The sequence below is a fragment of the Aspergillus udagawae genome (assembly GCF_001078395.1).
Source record: "Aspergillus udagawae IFM 46973 DNA, scaffold_6, whole genome shotgun sequence".
Lineage (NCBI taxonomy): Eukaryota > Fungi > Ascomycota > Eurotiomycetes > Eurotiales > Aspergillaceae > Aspergillus > Aspergillus udagawae.
In genome coordinates, this window is record NW_025091269.1 from 1,710,791 (window position 1) to 1,732,074 (window position 21,284).

The window sequence follows — 21,284 nt, forward strand, 5'->3', positions numbered from 1 at the left end:
AGCCGCTGGAACGGCAGATAGAATATTGGTTTGATCCATTTTTACGTCTATTGGTATCATCTAGCCTGCAGCCCCATGCGCTAGCGGCGGCACACTTAACGCTTGGTGAAGGAGTATGGCTGCTCATTGCCTGTTGATCGTACGAATTGCCGTGTTCCCAGATGCTCATCAAACTTTCCTCGGTGGCAACGTGATGAGGAGATGCTACATCTCCAAGCCGGGTACAACACGACCGGTCATTTCTAAGCAGGCCTCGGCGTGCAACGTGGACAGTGATTCCAGAGACATCAATGCAACCTCGGACTTTCGGAAACTGCGGGAGACGAACAGACAACGTGTCAAAAGGAATGTCCAATGATCGATCAGTCTATTGGACCAAGGCAGGTACACGAGGTCCAATGCTCAAGTGTTGGCAAGCGCCGGATAAGAAATGAACGTATCACTTTTTCCAGACTTGGGCACAATCAAGTTTCTTCCACAACTCTCAATCCACAACCACGACGTCGTCAGCGTCCATGAATTCACTCTCAGTGTTCGATGGAGCATTACTCTTGCCAGCCTGTGGCGGTGTATCATCAACTTCCTCGATAGGTCCTGTGGCAGTGGAGTACCAACCCTTATCAATCGATTCCACCACGGATCTGCATGCATCGGCGACGAGCTCTAAATATGCCGGATTCTGGTTTGGCAAAAACATGCTGACATGGGCACTCACTTCGTCCGCTGCCCTGTCATTGATCGCCCTGACCCACGAAAATCCCGATTCGGGAGATTCCGGCGTGCCTTGACCCGTCTCGACCTCAGCCGGCAGGGTGCAGAATGTGCGGTGCTTTGAGCGTATGATCCGTTGAGTAAACGAAGTCTTGCCTTGATTTTTATTACTCTCGACCAATGATGGGGCGCCTTTACCCAAGCACGTATAGAAATTTTTGCAACGTATCCCCCGTTCCTTGTATACTTTGGACAAGAGCACCAGACGCTGTCGTAATTCGGAGGGGCGCGCTAAGCACCCAACAAAAATAAGATGCGAAGAAACCCAGTCCCAACCCTCCGTCAGTCGTTGCCGTTGTGTGTACATTGCGGCGGCGCCGCCTGCAGCCACGGCACCTGCAGCCCCTGCAAACATGGCATACCGACCCCAGCGCTGCCAGGATGGCGTGGCGGCAGCATCAGTAGCCGAGGCAGGAGTACCAGCAGGTGACGAAGTTGGGAGCTTGGGCTGTGTTTGCTGCGTGGCGTTTGAGCCTTCCCTCGAAGCGTTACTGGCTCCTCCGAAACCGAACAAACCAGCTACTTCCGATAACGCGTTATATGTGGTGGTGACATTCTTATAATGACCTTCGGCACCGTAGGACACAACGCCAGGAGCAATTCCCAGAAAAGGTGTATCGAATGCAAGCACGCCCTGAATATGAGGAAACATGAATGTGTCCGGTTCCACGAGTCGTGAACTTCCGGTAGTCCTCGAATTTGCTTCGCAGTCAGCTGAGGCATGGCTTGAGGATACATCTGAGTATGATTTTGTAGGAATAGGATGTTCCGATGAGAGCAACAACAGGGTCTCGGCTGCGACAATGCCACCCATAGAATGACCAACTAGAAAAACGTGGACGGAAGGGTCAACGGTCGGCGATGTGGTACGATTGGCTACTTCCAAGTCGATAACTTTGTTCTGGAGCCTACTCAAGGAGAGAGGTATCAGCGGGATTGCAAATCAAGTATGAATAGTCCAGGCCCGTGGTCTCGACATACCATTCCCGGAATCGTCCCACACATTCTTCCAGACCACCACGAGTCTCATACTTGGGGTATACCACGGTAGCTACCTTGACGGCGGGAAGCGAATGAGCAACTACAGCACGTAGGCGATCTGGAAAACTGGCGAAGGTGTTGTCATCGCCCTATGAGATGTTTAGTATGAGGCCTGATCGAGTTTCCCGAGCTTTGCTAACACGCGAGCAACAACCGGAACATGAGACAAGCGAACGGACCTTGAACCCGTGTATGAAAACTAGTAGCAGTGTCTTATTCATGATAAGGCGTTCTGTTGATGAGGATGATACATCTTCACTCATGTTCGAGTGCTAAGTAGATATATTTCGAATGGTAAGAGCTACCTTACTCTGGACCACAATCGCTCCTGAGATAATGGAAGTCTCGATATAACGTTACGTCATTGGTGTCCATATCATCACGTGACAAACCTGGAACGCAGCCAATGATCGTGAACCGCCATGGTAAATTTATGATGTTGATTAATTTGTTCAGTTGCAGATGTATTGTCGTCTACTCAACTCCGATTGATACATCTGGGAAGGGACACATCTCTTCTCCGTGACATTGCAATCAGAGCATGGTCCTCTCGAATAACCTCCAAAGAGTCAGTAAGACCACATCAGCAGGATGATTATGATGACCGAATAATATGCATAAGACACCTACAAATTTTACAGAGAGTTGATTATGTGATCATTCATCATTTGATTGCTGCTTGAGCATTCAATTGATGGTTTATTGACATCCTCGGCTCATCTACTCATCTCAATCTCTCCACGCTTAGACCGGCCCGAGGCCGACTCGGCGATTGGCCAGTCGATAGCTGGGTGGACCATGAGTATATATAACGAAACTGGCCTTCAGCTCGCTCCACCACAGCTTGTAGTCAGGTGTATACCCAGATCGAAAACCAAGGAGCCGAAGATGTCCTCAGACGCGATCTACAACATCGTGAAGCTCGTCCCCAAACCGGGGAAGTACGACGAGGTATATGCGCTTAACTCTCTACCAAGAATGACCGGTTTCTAACGTCGAGATCGAAACCAGGTCGTGGAAGCATTCGAGGCCCTCGCGAAGCATATCCAGGCGCACGAGCACAAGACTCAAATCTACTTCGCCATTAGACCCGAAGGAACCGATGAGCTGATCATCGTAGAGAAGTGAGTCTCGTCGTATTCGCCAACGATCCGGTCTGAGAATTAAGGGGAGGCTAACTTTGAGCAAGGTACACCGACGCAGCGAACCTGAAGGAGCATGCGTCGACACAGGAATTCAAGAACTTTTCGCGTCGGCTTGCGCCTTGCCTGGCGCAACCGCCTGAGATGAAGAGGTCGAAATTCCTTACTGGGTTTGATGGTCGCTCGAAGATCTAGGGCGTTTGCCCATTTAACGCCAAGTCTGCTATTTGTATGGACTAGTTTATGTCTGTGTCTGTCTGGACGAGGGCTTCCGATGTCAGAAGTGGACTATAGTGCTTGTGCAGACAATGAGCGCTATCCGGTTGGCATACACCTACGGACTAGCTAAATGAACTTGGAACCCGAGAAGCAATGTCCGGCAGGCTGCGGCTACTAGCGGTCAATAAGGAAAAGTAGTAGTGATGAGAAACATAGAAACTTGCAACATGCACCATCTCGTCGGGCTTACTATCTTGTATGAAAGGCACGAACTGGCTATAATACCGCTGGAAGAAACGCTCCAGACAGCGAACTCAATCATCGACGTCGCGCTGACCAATGGAGCTTTCCGACCGCCTGCGACTAAAGTCTTGCTCTTTCGTTGACAGGATTGAATCTGCGTTGGGCTCAGTTTCGGCTATAGGCTTGTACAGTCATTGTGATAGCTTCCGTATGTATAGAATGCCAGTCGAGAGGGCATAAAAGCCACAGAGAACACTATCTACAGCAAAGCAAATAGTCTCCCCTGAGGCCAAAACATCATTGATGAAACCAAGAGAAGGTCGGCACAATGCAATATATTCCTGATGCTTGTATGATATGTGTAGTTACCGAGTTTGCTCGAGATCATGCTCACGCCGCCGAGGTCGAATCAAAGCGCCTAATACCTTCCAATGCAGCCTGTTTACGCCTTGGCCAAGAGTGGCCGGCGAGTGAGAAATATTGAATGGGTATGAGTCCCCCATAAACAAACGCAACATATTGAAAACCCAGATTCCCGCCATTTAGATCCGACTCCAAACGACTCCAAACGCTTTCCCGCTTGATTCCATCACGAGTAAGTCACACAGTAAAATTTCATGACGTCGTAAATCCTGTCCACTCATTCAAATTTCGATCTCATATGCTATTGGACAGCCGGTTCTCCAAGTCGTACCCATTCTCGAGGAACATCCATGCTGCGGTTCACGCGGCCTCCTGGAGTGAGGGGTACGTCGACACGGCCACGGCCACGTTCATCTCCGTCACGTTCCTCGTAAAAAGATAAGCGAGAGAAATAATCCTCGAGGACAGCCTCTCTGTCATTGTCGCCCACGATCGAGTTGTACTCTGGGGGTGGGGTTATTAGTGGCGGCGGAGGTGGAACGTCTTCAAACGCAGGCGGAGCGAAGGATGGGGCTCGAAGAAGGTGCATAGGACGGGGAGAACGCTCATTCGCTTCATGCGCGAGATGGGCTTGCGGCGGACGAGCTAAGCCCCCGGATCCGTTGGTGAAGCTGCGAGATACAGTGCCGCCATTCGGCGCATCTTCCCGATCAGACACTAATAGCTGGCTGCTCGAGCTGTTCCTGTTGACCATTGCCGCTCCAGGACAACCGCATTCGTACTCTTGCGTAGGCAGACCCGGATCCGAGTTTGGAGTGGTGTACGCAGGAAGATAGATGTTGGCTTGCGTGGCCTTGCATGAGAGAAGGTGGAAGGGAGAATCAATGGAGATTTCGAAGTGCCTGCGCTTATTTGAGTCGCGCTCGTCAGTTCTGGAGAGACGCAGCACAATCTAGATATCAAGTCAGTCAGCGGCAACTGGGAAATGTTAAACGTCCTATCTTACCTTAATCCAGTGGTTGATTTGAATATTCTCGTACGTCGTGTCAAAATGCAGTCGTTGCGATTCATCCCTATTTTTCATTTCGTGGCAGCTAGGAAGCTGAACATTGAACTCCATTTCGGTGGGGCCGACGCCTGAATCATTTGCTAGATTTCCTAATAGATTCGTCCGGTTACGATCCACTATCTCCTCGCCTCTCGCAGCGGCCGCGCGATGATCCCAATCAATGCCGCCACCTGCAGTGACACGCATCGAGCTGCCCGGGTAGGTGCTCACACTGGCGGAATCCGCTCGTTTCTCGAAAAGTAACACCTTCTTTGCTGGCTGCAGCCGGTGCACACTTTTGTCCGCTGTCCAATGCTGAATGTTTTCTGTCACATAAACCTTGATCCGGTGACACTCAACCTTGGCTAAGGGAGTCAATTTGAAGGCGATAGGCACCTGAGAGCCCAACGGAAAAGACTTCCCTGATATGACAATATCGTAGTGCAGTTGATCCTCCCAGTTCCGAGAAATCGCGATGGGCTCAACCTGCTCTAACGAGCCCTCGGCCGGGGTACGAATCACGGGTACTTCCAAGGTGCCCAGTAGATTAGGCCGGAATGCACCTGAACGTTCAACAATGGCTTCTAAATCGTATCTGACAAAGCCTAGATCGGTCTTGATCGTCTCTGGAAGAGAGCCATCGATAGGAAATTCGAAGTTATACAGATAGTCACCAACTGGGAACATCCTGTAGTTGCGTTGGGGATGCGACTGATTGCTGGACGGCATTTCGTTCTTTCCAAAGCTGCGCGAATGTGCGTGATTGGCTTGTAAGGAGAGGCGCTTGAGCTCTTTCGCGGTCGGGTGATTGAGGGACGGGGACGATCCACTCTTGGAGAAGAGTTCCCGGGTAGTCGTTGTCGACCCATCTTTGCCTGTCACCGAGGTCACCGGTTTAGCGTGCTGATAGAAATGTGCTCCGTAATCGTTCTGCATAAGGGCAGTATCCCCGTGGTTAAAGTACATCACTCCATGGGTGACCAGGTCTTTCTTGTCATGAAAATGAATCTTCTTCGGCGGAATTCCTAGGAACGAGTTTCAGGGTCAGCAGGGCTCTTTTCTAACAGTGAACAAACTTATGAGGAAAGCATACCGTCAGGCCAGTCGGTCTGAGCGTGACCACGGAAGCATATCGAGATCTTTTTAATCTTGACGCTCTTGGTGATTTTCAAGTGCAGCTGCCCGCGCAGTATGGCGGATTTCTTGGTACTCGGGTCATTCTGATCATAACCTTGAAGAAACAAGACGGGCTCTGTTAGCGCAATTCCGACAACGATACCGCTCCCTGTTGCGACAATCTTCTCATGGCGGAGAGGAGGGAACGACGCCGTTGCGTCCGACGCTGACGAGCCATCTTGCCCCGATGCCGGACCTAAAGTCATAGATACCGTAGAGGAAGAATCGGATCGCATTCTCCCCGCCGCTGCAGCAGAAACTAACATTTGCGCGTCATGAGGAGATATTATAATCTCGGACACAGGACGTGGCCGCGCCGTCCGGGACATCGGGTGGGTAGCGGTTGTGGTAGCGGAAGTAGTGTTGGTAAGTGGCGGCGATGATGAGCGGTTAATGGGCGGCGCGCCCAAGCGGAGGAAGCGCTTTGCGTTTTCCCGTGGCCCCGCCAGCTTTCTTAGTATAGAGCTGCGACGGTTCTGGCTTTGTTTAGGAAATTGCTCGACCGCGAGATCAGTGTTGACTGTAGTTGAAGTAATGGACCGACGTCGCTCTGATCTGGAAGTGAACAGGCCAGAGAGTGATTGGAAAATCTCAGGGTTTCCCGACCTAGATAGGTCCTGTTGGAGTGGAGAGAGGTGAGCAGCTGTCATGTTGAAGGATACCGAGGCAAGTGCATAATGGACTGGACGGATGAAATCGGCACTTAAGTGATCTTATACAGAAGCCAGGAGGTTTTGGACAAGAATTAGAGAGGGAGATAGAAGATAGACCGTGGGTTATAAAAAAAGAAAGGTGAAAAGTGAAGCGAGTGACACAAGAGTGTTAGAGAAAGAGCAACAAACTTACCCCGTGTTCTGCAGTTCCCAAGTAATAATATTAAGGATGATCTCTTCCTTTTTTCTTTCCCTTTTTTTCCTTTTTTCTGTCTATTATTTTATTTGGGGAGAATAAAATGATAATGTATGGCTGTGCTTTTGTTTCTTACGCGCAATCCCACCGAATTGAGTCGTTAGACTTCTTCCCTTTCTGTTCTCTCGTTTCTTTTTCCCTTTGGCGCCTCTAGACTTTTGGGCTTTTGCTGCTTCGGCTGATGATCGACCACGCAAGGAGCCACACTGATTTCTGGCCCGAAACGGAAAAGAGGCGTTCCCCCAGAATCGTTGGACTGCACTTTAGTCTCGTCGGGAAGAGTCTGTGATAGTACTCCACAGTGTAGTCAGTCGACTCCCCAGTGTCCAGGTTATTCTGTGGTTAAGTCGGCGTGGAGTGAGGGGAAACGCACAGCCCGGTGATCACGATCACCACCGACCACGAACTCGATTGCAGGCCAGAAGGGCCGATGATGCGGGGATTACTGAAAGAGAGGAATTTCGCTAAGGGTCGATAGACAACACCTGAAGGAAGAGAGACTGGGGGGTATGCTATGGTAGGTACAAGGCAATCACTCCAGCGAAACAGAGTTGCAGGATGGCAAATTCCCAAGAACCTAAACAGAGAGGTGACGGAATAGACACGATGTCAGTGAGGCGGTGCGGAACAGTTTATTGATCGTTCCTTGGGTGACATGAAGTCTTGGTATTATTGTCATGAGACAAGTCGAACCTCCTAATAGTTTGGCAGTTTCTGCTCGGGCCCAGAAGATAGACCCTCGTGTTATATTAGGTATCATAAATCTATGGTTGGGAAATAACTCTACGATGACGCGAAATACCGCCGAGCCACCACTCCAGGTCGCTGAATATGGATCCGGCGAGCCGGCAGACCGGCAGTGGGCATAGGTAGGTACACGTACGATCCACGAAAAAGAGTTCGGATCATGCGCAGAATGAAGTCCAATCACTAATCGTCCTTCCATTTGTAACCTAAATTCCATCGGCTTTCATTTGCGCGGGTTTTCGGGGCAGGTTCCTAACTATTCATATCTCAAGTCGCCTAGTAGTTCGCAGGTAGACTTCCTGGTTTTGTCAATGTAGATCGTGCGCAAAGTGCTACATGATCATGATGCTTTGTTCAGTAAGCCGTCTTTTCCCATATGATACGCCTCAGCGTTAAAAACTTCAAGGTGATGCTAAGCCTTTGATGCTGCTAAAGCCCCGGCGCTAGTTTGTCCTGGTATAGAAGGATGACGTCGTCGAGATGATGTCCATAAGCAGGTATTCCGACGAGGTACAGATTTCCATATTTGTTGCCTCTTTTTCTCTCTAAATTGGGGTTTTCATTGTTGTTGTTCTCCTTATCACTCTGCAGCTTATCAGCGAGGAAAATCAAGATATGACAGTATCTCATCATTGACCTAAATGCGTGGTCTCAAGATTTCAGACGAATCCCACCTGTCTATCTCTGCCAGTGCAATGGGATCAAATTAATCAGTAATATCATCATTATTCTGTACCTGTGGCACGCCCCACATGAACGATTCAACTCTCTAAAACCCATACTTGGCTGTTCTTGCGCCACTAATCAGATGGTTAATATACTGTTATGAGCAATGGATCCTTCAGGAATCAATGATAAGAACAAAGCTGAACTCGAGTGACTAGCCATCTTTGTGATAAAACCTTCTCTAGTTGAATATCTGCTTTACTAATTACTACCGGGTCCTAGAACAGGCTATGCTCCTTGATGACTTCACACCACTAGATTCGTGCCTAATAAGCCCAACCCAAGAACCCTAATACCTCCGGGGTACTGTAGAATAAAGTCCAATATGAGGATCGCCGGCAACCGAGGCTGGTGGGGATCCCGGTGCCGCTGATGACCTCATGATTTGTTCTTTTGCAGATTTCGTCCAGACGAGAGTGGGAATAGACTCCGCAAATGAAACGTGCCGCGGAGGTTGGTCTGCGAACTCTTTGGATCTGGCCTTCAAGTGAAAATCGTGTATACGGCTTCTATCATCACCCGCGGCTGACCTCCCCACCTCTCCCTCACACTCATATCTTCAGATGAGGAGGTGGGACTTGTCTAGCCCTTAGTCTGTACATTATCCGACACAATTTTAGCAGTATCAGGTATGGGGTCACGAAACAAGTCCTCCTGCCTAAATATAGGTTTGAGGCCCAGACGCCAAGAGTCAGCCGAACTCGCCAGATACAAGATAGGGCTGATGATACCAAGGCTGCTTGTAGTTCGCTACGAGTGAAATGAGTAGATCAATACGTCATTGTTATGGTTAATTATCATGCTAGTTAGTCTATTTGCAACAGAATGTAGGCGGAGTGGAGTGCGGAGTGCGGAATGTTAGTCTGTTACACAGTTCCCCTTGCATGGATCCTCGTTGACATCAAGATAATTTTATGGAGCTATGGATGTCAACATCCCTACCGTTGGTATCATATCAAGAATGCCCCTCTCTATGCTGCGAAATGGTGACTACCCGCGATGCATTGATCCTGGAAGCTACTAAGCATATGTGCCCCGTAGATATGCACTGAGAATGTGTTAACGCTTCTTCAATTGTTTTTCAACGACTGCGAATTAAGTGAACCAGTTATCATCTAGCTCGTCGATATTCATCAGGTCGTCCCCTAGCAGATTCTGGTCTCCAAGCCCTTCTCCTCCGAAGTTTTCGTTCTCCATGAATAAATCATCGAAGCTTGATTCCCCTGGCGCCATAACATCATCCGCGTGGTTGCTCATCTGTCCTCCCGCTTGCTGGTCCTGGCCTGGAAATCCACCTGTTTTCTGGAACTCTAAATCGAATGCATCGCCTCCCGTAGGACCATTGCCGATATTATCCCCATCTTTAGAGAACATCGACGCCATAGCGCCCGACTGATCGGTCTCCTGGCCGATATCGCCGCCGATACCTGTATTTCCAAGACTAGTGCCAGACAGGAAATTCTGATTCCCAATATCATCGTCTCCAAAATCAAGATGGAGATCGAATTCATTGGGCCCACCCGCAGTGTCATTGAGCATGGAGTCGAAGTTGATTTCTGTAGTTCCAGGGACTGATTGATCAGGCGCCGATGACTGTCCTTCCTGCTTTTCCACCTTGACAGTTTTGCCTTCGGTCTCTTGCGACGGCTTATCCCCGGTGAGAGGCTCTTGCGCGGTAGTAGGCTCTTCGTCCAATTGGGACTCGAGTGGTTTCGTGTCTGGCACTTCCTCTATCTTTTGGGGCGGCTCTTGTGCGCCATCATTTTCCGACCTGTTGCTTGGCTCGTCCATAGCCACATCTTGAGCAGGCTGTACAGCTGCTTTCTCTGCTCTGATTTCCTCATAGTCTCTTTCGAGAAACGCTTTTGCGATAAACTGCCATCGGTCAATAGCTGTCCCGTTGAAGCACGAAATGCCGCAGAAAAGTCAACTTAGACACATACTATTTGCTCAGATAGGTCGTCGAGCGCAGCCTGGAAACGTTCGTGAGCCGCCGGGATCGTCTTTTTGAAACGAGCCCTGGCCTGCGTTGAGCCACCAGCTTGAAAAAATCGACCCATTTCAACGAGCTGTCAGCAGTCAGTATTATCGACCTACAAAGACAGCGAGAAGAGATGCCACATTACCGTCTGATTGACCATGGCTGTTAACACAGCAAGGGACTCTGGATTCGAATAATTTGATGTTTCCATGATGGCAAACGCTCCGATTTATCTAAAATGGACTGAAGATTTTTGTCCAATGATGGACACTACCTGCAGGGTGCGACATGGTTAGTTCGACACTGGCAGCATGCCTATGGTTCTCTTGTTTTTAGATATCTTGTCCCTGAGTCTAGCACAAACAACTGACAAAGACTACGCATTGATCGAAACAAATGGGGGTTTAAGATACATACAGGGACAAAAAATTCATTCGGTCAGAATATCATTTGAAGATCTCACCTTCAACTTCAATTTTCAGACCGCCCAATGTCTGCCTTCTGTGCTTGAGAGAATCTCGGCCCAAATCGAGCTCTTTCAAAAGGACCAAATAGAGTCAAGTTAAGCGCCCTCTCATGACCAGCGGCATCTATCCTGATACGCTAACTTTATCTGGACTAGCATGTCACCCACCCAAGCGGCTCTTTGCCAGTTGCCCATCCACTGTTTGGTCGTTCTTTTGCTCCAGCTGCTAGAAACTCCTCCCGTCTGGGCTAGTTAGTAAAGGTATGGTAGAGCATCTTACCTAGTAGCCTACCAAAAGATCATCACATCACATCTCTTCTTCTTCTTCCCCTGTTTCCATCTCATCTCACTCCTAGCTTTTTCCTCCATCGCTCTTCTGTTGGTGTCAAGATCTCTGTGATCTTGTTTTCCTTTTTTCTCTTTTTGTTTCGCTTTTCCCTTTGGCGCTTTTATTCTTCGTTGTCCTTCGTCTCTTTCCCCCTCTCCCGACAATCACTTGTGTTTGTCAAACCCGAATCTTAAGCTTTTTTCTATCACCCACGTCTAAAAACTTGTTGGGGCTGAGTGTTGAAAAGAGCCGTGTTCGAGTCGTCCTGACTTAACGTATTTAATTCATCACAAAGCTCCTTTCTGAGCGATTCTTTTCTTTTGAAAGACTGCCGTCTCTTCGATTCTCTTGATCTAGCGAATTCGTGCTTCTTTCGGTGCCTCGATCCCCGCGTCGCTTTCCGCCTTTCAACCAACATCGATTTTGTTGATTGCTAAATACTGTGCACCGTCGAGCAACAAACAGCGCATCCCAGCCTAACGCTTCCACCGCCGATCCACTTGTGCATTGTGTCGCTTAGCAGTTCTTGCTGATTTTGCCCTGTTGTCAAACACAATGGCCGAGAACCTGCCCACTTCTGGGTCTTCCACCCTCCCACCTCCGCCTCCGCAAGCATCTTCTGCTTCGGGTCAGCAGTATGATTCCTCTCAGGGCAACGGCCAAGCCAATCCTTCCCACATGCCACCCCCGCCTCGTCCGCCTGTCGTGATTCCCCAGAACACCAATCCTATCCCAACTGCTATGACGTCCCCGATGTCTGGGAACATGATGTCCCCGACCAGTGCTGGTGGATATGTGCGCCGGGCCGCCCCCGAACCAAACAAGAGAGCTCTGTACGTTGGAGGACTTGATCCAAGGGTGACTGAGGATATCCTGAAGCAAATCTTCGAGACCACCGGTCATGTCCAGAGCGTGAAGGTCATCCCCGACAAGAATGTAAGCTCTACCCTCCCTATTGCAATAATCCTTAAATACAATATTAACATTTTGAAAGTTCAACAGCAAAGGATACAACTACGGTTTTGTCGAATATGATGACCCTGGCGCGGCTGAGAGGGCTATGCAGACCCTCAACGGCCGCCGAATCCACCAGTCGGTATGCGTTTTTCAAATACTTACAAACTCGTCGCCTTGTCGTCCCATTACTGAGTATGATATAGGAAATTCGAGTGAACTGGGCTTACCAGTCGAATTCCACGAACAAGGAAGATACTTCTTCTCACTTTCACATTTTCGTCGGCGATCTAAGCAACGAAGTCAATGATGAGATCCTGCTCCAGGCCTTCTCCGCTTTCGGTTCGGTGTCAGAGGCTCGCGTCATGTGGGATATGAAGACTGGTCGTTCCCGTGGCTATGGCTTCGTTGCCTTCCGTGAACGTACTGATGCAGAGAAAGCACTGAATGCCATGGACGGCGAATGGCTCGGTTCGCGTGCCATTCGCTGCAACTGGGCTAACCAGAAGGGACAGCCTTCTATTTCTCAACAGCAGGCTATGGCGGCCATGGGCATGACTCCCACTACACCCTTTGGCCATCACCACTTCCCTACGCATGGGGTCCAAAGCTACGACATGGTCGTCCAGCAGACCCCACAGTGGCAGACTACATGCTATGTGGGTAATCTAACTCCGTACACTACGCAGAACGACCTTGTCCCTCTCTTTCATAATTTTGGATATGTGCTTGAGACGCGCCTTCAAGCAGACCGTGGATTCGCCTTTATCAAGATGGATACACACGAAAATGCTGCGATGGCTATTTGCCAATTGAATGGGTACAATGTTAACGGACGTCCTCTGAAATGCAGTGTACGTTTGTTCTCGCCTTTTTCGTTTTATATTCCAAGGCTACTTTTACTGACCGTTATAGTGGGGTAAGGACCGTCCTCCTACCGGCCAATTCGACAATTTCTCTGGCCAGCAACCCAATTCACCCTTCAACTCCAGTCCAGCTACATACTTCCCTCAATACGGTGGCCCTGGAGCTCCTATTACCCCTCAGGGTACGTTTCACTTTTTTTTTTTTTTTTTCCCCGAATAAATTGTTATAACGACTAATTTATTCTATCGTAGGCCCCACTCCTGCTGGGCGAGGCTGGGAGCAAGGGGGAATGACTGGCCAAGGATATGGCCAGGCCCCCCAGAATGCGAGCTTCGGCCGCGGACAGGCCACACCCAACTCTGGCTGGAACCAGCCAAACAACGGCAGCTTTGGAAATGGCTTTGGGGGCTACCAAGCGTAGCTTGTCTCTAGCCTGTAATGCTGTATATGGGCCTTTCGCAGCGGCCGAGCCAGATGATCGACAAGGTGCATAGCTATTTACAACAGCAATGGTGAGAGATTTGGTGTCCTTGTTTTCATTTCCAGTCCCTATCTCACGGACTATGCCACTTTCTGCTCTATACTTTCACCGCAACTCTCCTCTTCTTTCTCTCATTTCTATGGCTTTTCTTCTTCGTCTCACGATCGCCCTATGAAGTGGATTATCGAGCGCATGTTTCCCATTCTCGAGTGCTTCTTTTCAAATGAAATTTTGTGTGTTTACGTACACCAATACCCCAAGTCCACTTTGTTTGCATCAAGGCCCTGCTCTGTTCTTTGAATGATTCTATGCAGATTGTGAGCGAAGCTTTTTGGGACTTCTGATTCAAATTTTCTTCGGAACAAACGAAAAGTACCTATCATCACCTACCTAGTCCTCGACTTGATACCTTTTGACTATCATCTTCATAAATTACCTACTTCTGGGCGTGTATCGTATCTTATCCATCTATGCTTGTCTCCTCTATTGGATGAATATGTATTTCGAGCCGATTCAGAAAGCAGTTTCTTCTTGATAGTGCTATTTTGCTCTCGTTCCTTCAGCTGCCACGTTCCTTTGGTCGGGTGTCCCGCACACTCGTACAACAATTATGATCATGCTCTTCATGCAATACAGATGACTCAACATGGTGCTTGCTTTTTGTGATGTCTTTTGTGAGCCGCCATCTTTCACCCTGACTCCTATCTCTGTCTCTGGCGCTCTGGAAGATATACCTTACTCTCGTCTTATGAAATACTTGTGGCCTTGAACCATTCCGTCTATCTCGAATAAGTGAATGAGCCGTGTCTGTGGGTTGTAGCTGGCTCTTGTATTCGAATATGGCTTTACACTTCTGCCAAACCTAAGGAGGGCTGCTCCCTTAGGATCAATCTGTCCCCTTGTCGACCTTCTACTCACGTTTCGAAGTACCGTTTTGGGGATGCATCTGGAACGTTGATCTGGTTCGAAGTGCGGAGAAGGTTGGCGCCGGAAGTCTTGGCCTTAGGCCCACCACCTCTGCCTCCCGCACTCGCCTTTGCATCACAACTTTAATCCACCGAATGGAATCTCCACCCAGAGTGGCCCCTGAACGGGTACAAATTCGCACGACGAAGGATTGAATGTTAGTATATTTACAACCGGGTCACTCGTGCCCGGCTTGCGCCAATGGAAGATGCAGGCGACACTAAAAACGTGACACTATCGCTCGACAACGATGACCCGCTTCCTGGAAGGGCACGCTCAGGAAGCACAAGCAACGGACACAAGCGCAGCTCGTCCGGCTCGCTGCTGTCGAAATTCTCTTTTCTCCGAATGAACACCGGGACGCACCAAACTACCGAACGATCGCATCCAGGCGGTGATAAGCACGATGCAGAGGAATTCAATTCCGGCTTGCAGGGTGGGAGGGCGATGTCGAGCGCTTTACAACAACGAAGAACGCGAAGAAGAAGGGGCTCTTTAAGGAAAACTGCGCTGCTGGGGACGCGATTCGACCATCGAGATAAGAAGACTACTCGGGCGACGATTGACGTGTTACGAGCGGATGGCAACGCGCCACCGCGCGATCAGACTACAAACATACTGGCGCCATCCGTAGCCGATTCGGGCTCAACACAGCATCAATCTACGTCTCTTGCAGCGGCTCAAACAAATGAGAACAATGCCAACTGGGGCCTCGTGAATGAGCAGCGGGGAACTCCGACTGTCTCTGCGTCTCAGCGGCCGCGGAAGGGTCTCTCGACGGAGAACGTGCTTGGAGACGAGATTGGCACGGACGATGAGGATATGATTGCCTTACCTCGCGTCAAGAATGCCAAGTCTGCCATCGGTTCTACCTTTGGAAACTCCTCTACCAGCAGTACCAGCGGTCCTGTGGGATTACGTATACCGACGCCTCCGTCGAGTTCGGACTCCTACTATGCTCTGCCGACAGACGCGTCGTATAGAGCTGTGCATCGCACTAAGTCGCCCCTAGCGACTCATGTTGTTGACCTCAAGCCCAGCCAAGAAATTATCTGGGATTACTCCGAGACCGAGTGGTGGGGGTGGATCATCTTAATCGTGACTTGGCTGGTTTTTGTGGTGGGAATGGGCAGTTGTTTCGGTGTTTGGAGTTGGGCTTGGGATGTTGGTGAGACGCCCTATGCACCGCCAGAGCTGGAGGATGATCCTACATTGCCCATTGTGGGGTACTATCCTGCCTTGATTATTTTAACGGCTGTCATGTCGTGGGTGTGGGTTGTTGTTGCCTGGGTGGGCATGAAGTATTTCAAGCATGCCAATATCACTGGGGATGATACATGAGTGCTTCAAATCCTCTGCTTAGAGCTTAAATGACCGCTTGTACCCTATTGCATACCGACATTAAATTCAAACAATTGATCCGAAATAATAAAGTTCATGACATATCCAATAAAGAAGAATTTCCCCCAATCATCCTCATCTAAACCCAACAACAGCCAACAGAGGTATCTCATTGCGCCCATTGTGACATCTCGAAAATAAATGCGTTGACAACTCCATTCCTTACCAATCACGCAAGTCCCAAATTTCCGGACACGCAACTGATTATCGGATCAGTGCGACAGTGCGCACTGGTTGGATAACCGCACATCCAAATCGTCCAATCTTGTGCTCTTGCCACTAACGGTGGGATCCTTCAAAACCTCTGCGTCTTGAGGCTGAACCGTTGTCATAGGCGCAGTGCTGACAAGGCCTTTGGAGACGGCGTAGCATGAAGACCGATCCTGGTTGATGTCCTCAGTGTAGAATTCATCCAAAATGGGATGTAGAAGGACAGACTGCTTGTGGATCGTGACTATTGAATTTGCAGGGACGGATACCCAATTATCTAGAGGGACATATTAGCTCGAGTATCTCACAGTAGGTGAACGGAGCGGCTCACGGCGTTCGAATGTGATGGGCTCACTAGCTACCAAAACAATATCTGCTCCTTTATCGTGCCGCTCCATCTTGAAGTGGCCTTTGTCTTTCCCTTCTTTCCATTTGGTCCCCGACGAGAAATACAGACTAGCGGGTTCGTCCGTTTTGCTGCTGATATAACGGGTACAAACCACAGTATGGCCGTCCGTCACGGCAAAATTGAGTAAACTGCGAGTCTCCACCCCGGAAACATTATATTTCTTAGGAATATCGCGGATGAACTCATTGATCTTTGCGATGGTCTTGACCATCACTTTCCGCAGTAGCGCCTGCCCAAAACCCTCCGGCCCGGGATTCGAGCTTGGATCAACCCCTTCCTTCTCCAAAAGGTCAAGGAATAGCGCAAATGCCCATTCACTATCTGTCCCGCCTTTTACGCCGAGGTACCACTTGTCCGCGAGCGAGTCGGCTAGCGTGCGCTTGATGTAATGCCAGCCGCCGACGTTGCCGTTGTGCATCCACATCAGAGTCTGATGCTGGAATGGGTGGCAGTTAGTATCGGAGAGTGTCCCCTCCGTCGTGGCGCGGACGTGCGCGAAGATGAGGTTCGAGCATGTCTTGGAAGCCAGGCGTTCCAGGTTCTCGCAGTTCCAGGCGGGGAGTGTGGAGGTGAATATGCAGGGCTCTGGGCCTAGCTTGGGGTCGGTATAGAACCCTACGCCGAACCCATCGCCGTTGACAGGTCGGCGATTATCCTGAGGTCCAAGACGTCAGCTATGCTTCGTCAAACAGAGAAGGCAAACCAGAACAAGTCTGCTCAATGTTGAGCTAGAACTTACTAAGCGTAAGCGAGAATCATAGGACTGTGTTAATATAGAGTGACTGGGTTCTGTCACCAATTTGCTGAGACGAATCTCATGTCTGCCCTTGTATACCTGGCGAAGAAGCTGTCAGCCAAATAGCATGGTATAAGGAGTTGATACTTGATCATACCAGGAAGCGGCACATGGTCCACAATGTTGAGTAAATAGCTCTAAACAGTAAAGAGAAAGCTGTAAAAGACGTCCAGAATGAAGTTCGACTTAATAGAGCTTCAGACCATTTACAAGCGTCTATTTGGCTCTATGTCGCGAATGCACAGGCCGATGATGAAAGCCAGACCTTGACTTCCACCATTCGCTTGCACAACAACCAACTGCAGCCCTTGCGTTCAACAGAAGTGTGTGACAAAGAGGATACCTACTCGACAACCCAGTATATTCCTTAAAGAACATTCAAAGGTAACACGTTCATGTATCCCTCATCGAGCCACACGTGACTCACACCGACAGTCTGCGGTGTACGAAGCGGCCAAAAGCGCAAGTCACGGGAATTTAGTAGTGGAGATTCGCCTTCATCGCGGGACGGTTGTTGATTACATCAACCGTCATTCAAGTTACCCAGCTTTCGACGCAAAACCGCAAGTATCATCGCCGTCCGCAGCTTGCAGCTCGGAGATGATAAGTTATACTCTCCCGGCTGATCTGTGGTGTATGAGTGTTCAAAAGCCATGAGCGGGAGAATACTCTCGCACCGTCTTGTTCCGCTGTTGCGGACGGGCCTTCTAGCCCGCCATGTCCACAATGCTGGCTCAAGAACCGGAGGGCTCCTACGCTCAGAGGGAGGTGCTGCACTTCGAGGCCGTGCTTGGCCTGTTGGAGCAAATGCAATTCACAATGTTCCTGCCGTGCGAACGATCTCTTTTGCACGGATGCTTCCGAAGCTTGCTTTGAAGATGGTCAGACTACCAGCGATGTTTGGAGGAGCTATGGTCGCAGGCTTTGCCTATATTCAGTACCAGGCTACCCGTGCGTCTTCGATCACTAATTGCTAATGAGTGATGCGACTGACTGACAACCTTTATAGAGGCAGGAAATTACGCAATAGATATATTCAAACGAGCGGGCGAGACGGCTGGTGGCGCTGCCTCGGGTTTCTTTCAAGAATTACAAAACGTTGCGGAACAGACTCACCGCGGCTGGCAGAAAACCACTGAAGACATCGAAGTCCCGGAATGGCTGCAGAAGATCCTCCGCCTTGATGAAGGTTCACGCAACGGAAGCGATGGTTCGTCCGGAGGAGGGGAGTCCCCTAAAGAAAGTCGAGCTGGTGCTGGTGTAGCTGGCGTCGCTACTGGCTCGGCTTTTGGTTACAGCCAGTCTGACGAAGATGACCTCCGCCACGCGAAGCAAATTGCGGAGGATGACCAGATGATGCTGCTTACGCGGAAGATGATCGAGATCAGGAATATCCTTCAGACCGTTGGGCAGTCTGGTACCCTGACACTGCCATCGATTGTTGTCATCGGATCACAATCCTCTGGCAAAAGCTCCGTTCTCGAGGCCATTGTTGGACACGAGTTCCTGCCCAAAGGGACCAACATGGTCACCCGGCGGCCAATCGAGCTCACACTCGTCAACACCCCAAACGCACAATCAGAGTATGGAGAGTTTCCTGCTCTGGGCCTGGGGAAAATTACGGATTTTTCACAAATTCAGCGGACCTTGACCGACCTCAATCTTGCAGTTCCCGAACGGGACTGTGTCTCGGATGACCCAATCCAGCTTACCATCTACTCCCCCAACGTTCCGGATCTTTCCCTGATTGATCTTCCGGGATATATCCAAGTTGCTGGCAAAGATCAGCCGCCAGAGCTCAAGCAGAAAATCGCCGACCTCTGCGATAAGTACATTCAGCCGCCTAATGTAATTCTCGCAATTTCCGCCGCGGACGTTGATCTAGCCAACTCTACCGCCCTGAGAGCAAGTCGCAGGGTGGACCCTCGAGGCGAGAGAACGATCGGAGTCATCACAAAAATGGATCTTGTCGATCCGGAGCGAGGATTTAGCATACTTTCGGATCAGAAATATCCTTTGCGTCTGGGCTACGTGGGCGTGGTATCTCGAATCCCTCAGACAACTGCTCTGTTTTCCAGGGGTAGCGGCAATATCACTAGTGCGATTCTCAAGAACGAGAATGCCTACTTCTCAGCTCATCCGACCGAATTCGGTCCCCAGTCAGGTGTGTCAGTGGGTGTATCCACACTGCGAGGCAAACTCATGCATGTTCTTGAACAAACGATGGCATCAAGCCTAGCGGGTACTAGGGACGCCATCAGCCAAGAACTCGAGGAGGCCACGTACGAATTTAAAGTGCAATATAATGATCGGCCACTAAGTGCCGAATCATATCTTGCCGAGAGTCTGGATAGCTTCAAGCATTCTTTCAAAGCGTTTGCTGAGAGCTTCGGTCGACCTCAGGTCCGTGAAATGTTGAAAAATGAACTAGATCAGCGCGTCATGGACATTCTGGCGCAAAGATACTGGAACAAGCCGATCGAGGATTTGGCCGCATCCATGCCAGAGTTAGATCCTCTCAGCGACCTTCCCAAAGCGGATGCCGACTCGCAATACTGGCGGCGTAAGTTAGATGCGTCGACCTCCTCTCTGACAAAGTTGGGAATCGGCAGGCTTGCGACTACTGTTGTTGCCAATGCTATTCAGAACCAAGTTGACCGGTTACTGGCAAACTCTACATTTGCGAACCATCCTTATGCACAGAAGCAGATCATGGAGGCTTGCACTAGCATCTTGAACGACCGCTTCTTCAGCACTAGCGATCAGGTTGAAAACTGCATCAAACCTTACAAGTTCGAAATCGAAGTTGAGGACCCGGAATGGGCAAAGGGCAGGGAGAATGTCAGTCGGGTACTGAAGGAGGAGCTCAAAGCTTGCGACACTGCTTACCGACGCGTTGAAGAGGCCGTCGGGAAGAAGAAATTCAAGGATGTGATCTCCTTTGTCGATAAAGTCAGAAAGGGCGAAGTAGTCCTGGAAGGCGACGGCGCCGCTGGCGCAGGTGGATTCAGCTCCGCCCTGCTGGATAAAGGTATGTTGCGTCTTTCGCAATTGACCATTCCGGCCGGAGTACTAACGAAGAGAACAGGCCGGGAAGGCGTCTTCCTGCGTGACCGTGCTGATCTGATCAAAATGCGCCTGCTCGCCATCCGTTCCAAACAATGCGCGTCAAAGAAAAATAAATATTACTGTCCAGAAGTCTTCCTTGATGTGGTTGCAGATAAGCTCACGTCGACGGCAGTCCTCTTCCTCAACGTCGAGCTGCTCTCCGAGTTCTACTACAACTTCCCCCGCGAGCTGGACATGAGACTTGGCCGACACCTCTCCGACGCCGAAGTGGAACGGTTTGCACGAGAGGATCCGCGCGTCCGGAAACATCTCGACGTCATCCGGAAGAAGGAGCTGCTCGAACTTGCCCTGGATAAGATCGAAAGTATCCGACAGCTTGACGGACGAAGCAAGCAAAGAAACGCGGACCGCCCCTTGGCAGCCAAGGAGCAGAGAAGCCGTGGGTGGAACCTGTTCTGATTGATTGATTGCTATTTTCTACGTGATATCCCATACTTCTGTCCTTTGCAACTACATACCTCACCATGGCCTATATCCCTCAGTACCCCCTCGCGTCTCTCCTCTCAGTCCAGCTGCTCAAGTTCCCTTTGCCATCACCCTAATCAGAGTCAAATACCTTCTGGATTGGTATTCTTTCTCTTACTTCCTTTCTTTTCCCATGGGGTTCTTGTTCTTCCTCCTCAGTCCGATTGTAAAATACTTAGGTACATAAGTCGAGTTCTGAACTGAAACTCTAATAGAAGACAAATATAGACACTTGTCGGTAATTGCACTGATCTTTTATGGTCGACAGTAGCTATCTTGACACGTGTGGTCTGATCAGGTGTCAGAAATGCAGCGTGTAGGACAGTTGCAAGCAAATTAATAGCAACCATGTTTGCAAATCACGTATTCTCCATTATTTCCATTTGCCAAGCTGAATGCAATCAAAGAAAACAGACATGGCTGACAACAGCTCCAAGCATCAGGGA

At 49.8% G+C, this 21,284-nt stretch overlaps 8 protein-coding genes across 8 annotated transcripts; 4 read left to right on the top strand and 4 right to left on the bottom strand.

Moving 5' to 3' along the window:
* Positions 1 to 484: 484 nt before the first annotated feature.
* On the bottom strand, positions 485 to 2,075 carry Aud_008359 (esterase/lipase family protein; the record flags this gene model as incomplete). Its single annotated transcript, XM_043293236.1, has 3 exons — positions 485 to 1,679; positions 1,753 to 1,901; positions 1,992 to 2,075. 3 exons carry the CDS (start codon positions 2,073 to 2,075, stop codon positions 485 to 487), a joined length of 1,428 nt encoding a protein of 475 aa, XP_043149171.1.
* Positions 2,076 to 2,700: 625 nt separating this feature from the next.
* On the top strand, positions 2,701 to 3,149 carry Aud_008360 (putative quinol monooxygenase; the record flags this gene model as incomplete). The annotated part of the gene is made up of 3 exons (XM_043293237.1): positions 2,701 to 2,763; positions 2,824 to 2,936; positions 3,002 to 3,149. The coding sequence occupies 3 exons, from the start codon at positions 2,701 to 2,703 to the stop codon at positions 3,147 to 3,149; spliced, it is 324 nt and encodes a 107-aa protein (XP_043149172.1).
* Positions 3,150 to 4,080: 931 nt separating this feature from the next.
* Positions 4,081 to 6,653, bottom strand: Aud_008361 (arrestin family protein; the record flags this gene model as incomplete). The annotated part of the gene is made up of 3 exons (XM_043293238.1): positions 4,081 to 4,731; positions 4,786 to 5,852; positions 5,921 to 6,653. 3 exons carry the CDS (start codon positions 6,651 to 6,653, stop codon positions 4,081 to 4,083), a joined length of 2,451 nt encoding a protein of 816 aa, XP_043149173.1.
* A 2,827-nt stretch (positions 6,654 to 9,480) lies between these two features.
* On the bottom strand, positions 9,481 to 10,577 carry Aud_008362 (uncharacterized protein; the record flags this gene model as incomplete). Its single annotated transcript, XM_043293239.1, has 3 exons — positions 9,481 to 10,260; positions 10,329 to 10,454; positions 10,512 to 10,577. 3 exons carry the CDS (start codon positions 10,575 to 10,577, stop codon positions 9,481 to 9,483), a joined length of 972 nt encoding a protein of 323 aa, XP_043149174.1.
* A 1,138-nt stretch (positions 10,578 to 11,715) lies between these two features.
* Positions 11,716 to 13,402, top strand: Aud_008363 (nuclear and cytoplasmic polyadenylated RNA-binding protein pub1; the record flags this gene model as incomplete). Its single annotated transcript, XM_043293240.1, has 5 exons — positions 11,716 to 12,096; positions 12,155 to 12,256; positions 12,321 to 12,968; positions 13,030 to 13,162; positions 13,233 to 13,402. The coding sequence occupies 5 exons, from the start codon at positions 11,716 to 11,718 to the stop codon at positions 13,400 to 13,402; spliced, it is 1,434 nt and encodes a 477-aa protein (XP_043149175.1).
* A 1,227-nt stretch (positions 13,403 to 14,629) lies between these two features.
* Aud_008364 (PIG-Y family protein) lies at positions 14,630 to 15,769 on the top strand (the record flags this gene model as incomplete). Its single annotated transcript, XM_043293241.1, has 1 exon — positions 14,630 to 15,769. One exon carries the CDS (start codon positions 14,630 to 14,632, stop codon positions 15,767 to 15,769), a length of 1,140 nt encoding a protein of 379 aa, XP_043149176.1.
* A 272-nt stretch (positions 15,770 to 16,041) lies between these two features.
* Positions 16,042 to 17,356, bottom strand: Aud_008365 (glutamine amidotransferase subunit DUG3; the record flags this gene model as incomplete). The annotated part of the gene is made up of 4 exons (XM_043293242.1): positions 16,042 to 16,316; positions 16,371 to 17,103; positions 17,188 to 17,283; positions 17,342 to 17,356. The coding sequence occupies 4 exons, from the start codon at positions 17,354 to 17,356 to the stop codon at positions 16,042 to 16,044; spliced, it is 1,119 nt and encodes a 372-aa protein (XP_043149177.1).
* A 541-nt stretch (positions 17,357 to 17,897) lies between these two features.
* On the top strand, positions 17,898 to 20,772 carry Aud_008366 (dynamin-related GTPase MGM1; the record flags this gene model as incomplete). Its single annotated transcript, XM_043293243.1, has 3 exons — positions 17,898 to 18,195; positions 18,254 to 20,275; positions 20,333 to 20,772. 3 exons carry the CDS (start codon positions 17,898 to 17,900, stop codon positions 20,770 to 20,772), a joined length of 2,760 nt encoding a protein of 919 aa, XP_043149178.1.
* Between the last annotated feature and the right edge of the window lie 512 nt (positions 20,773 to 21,284).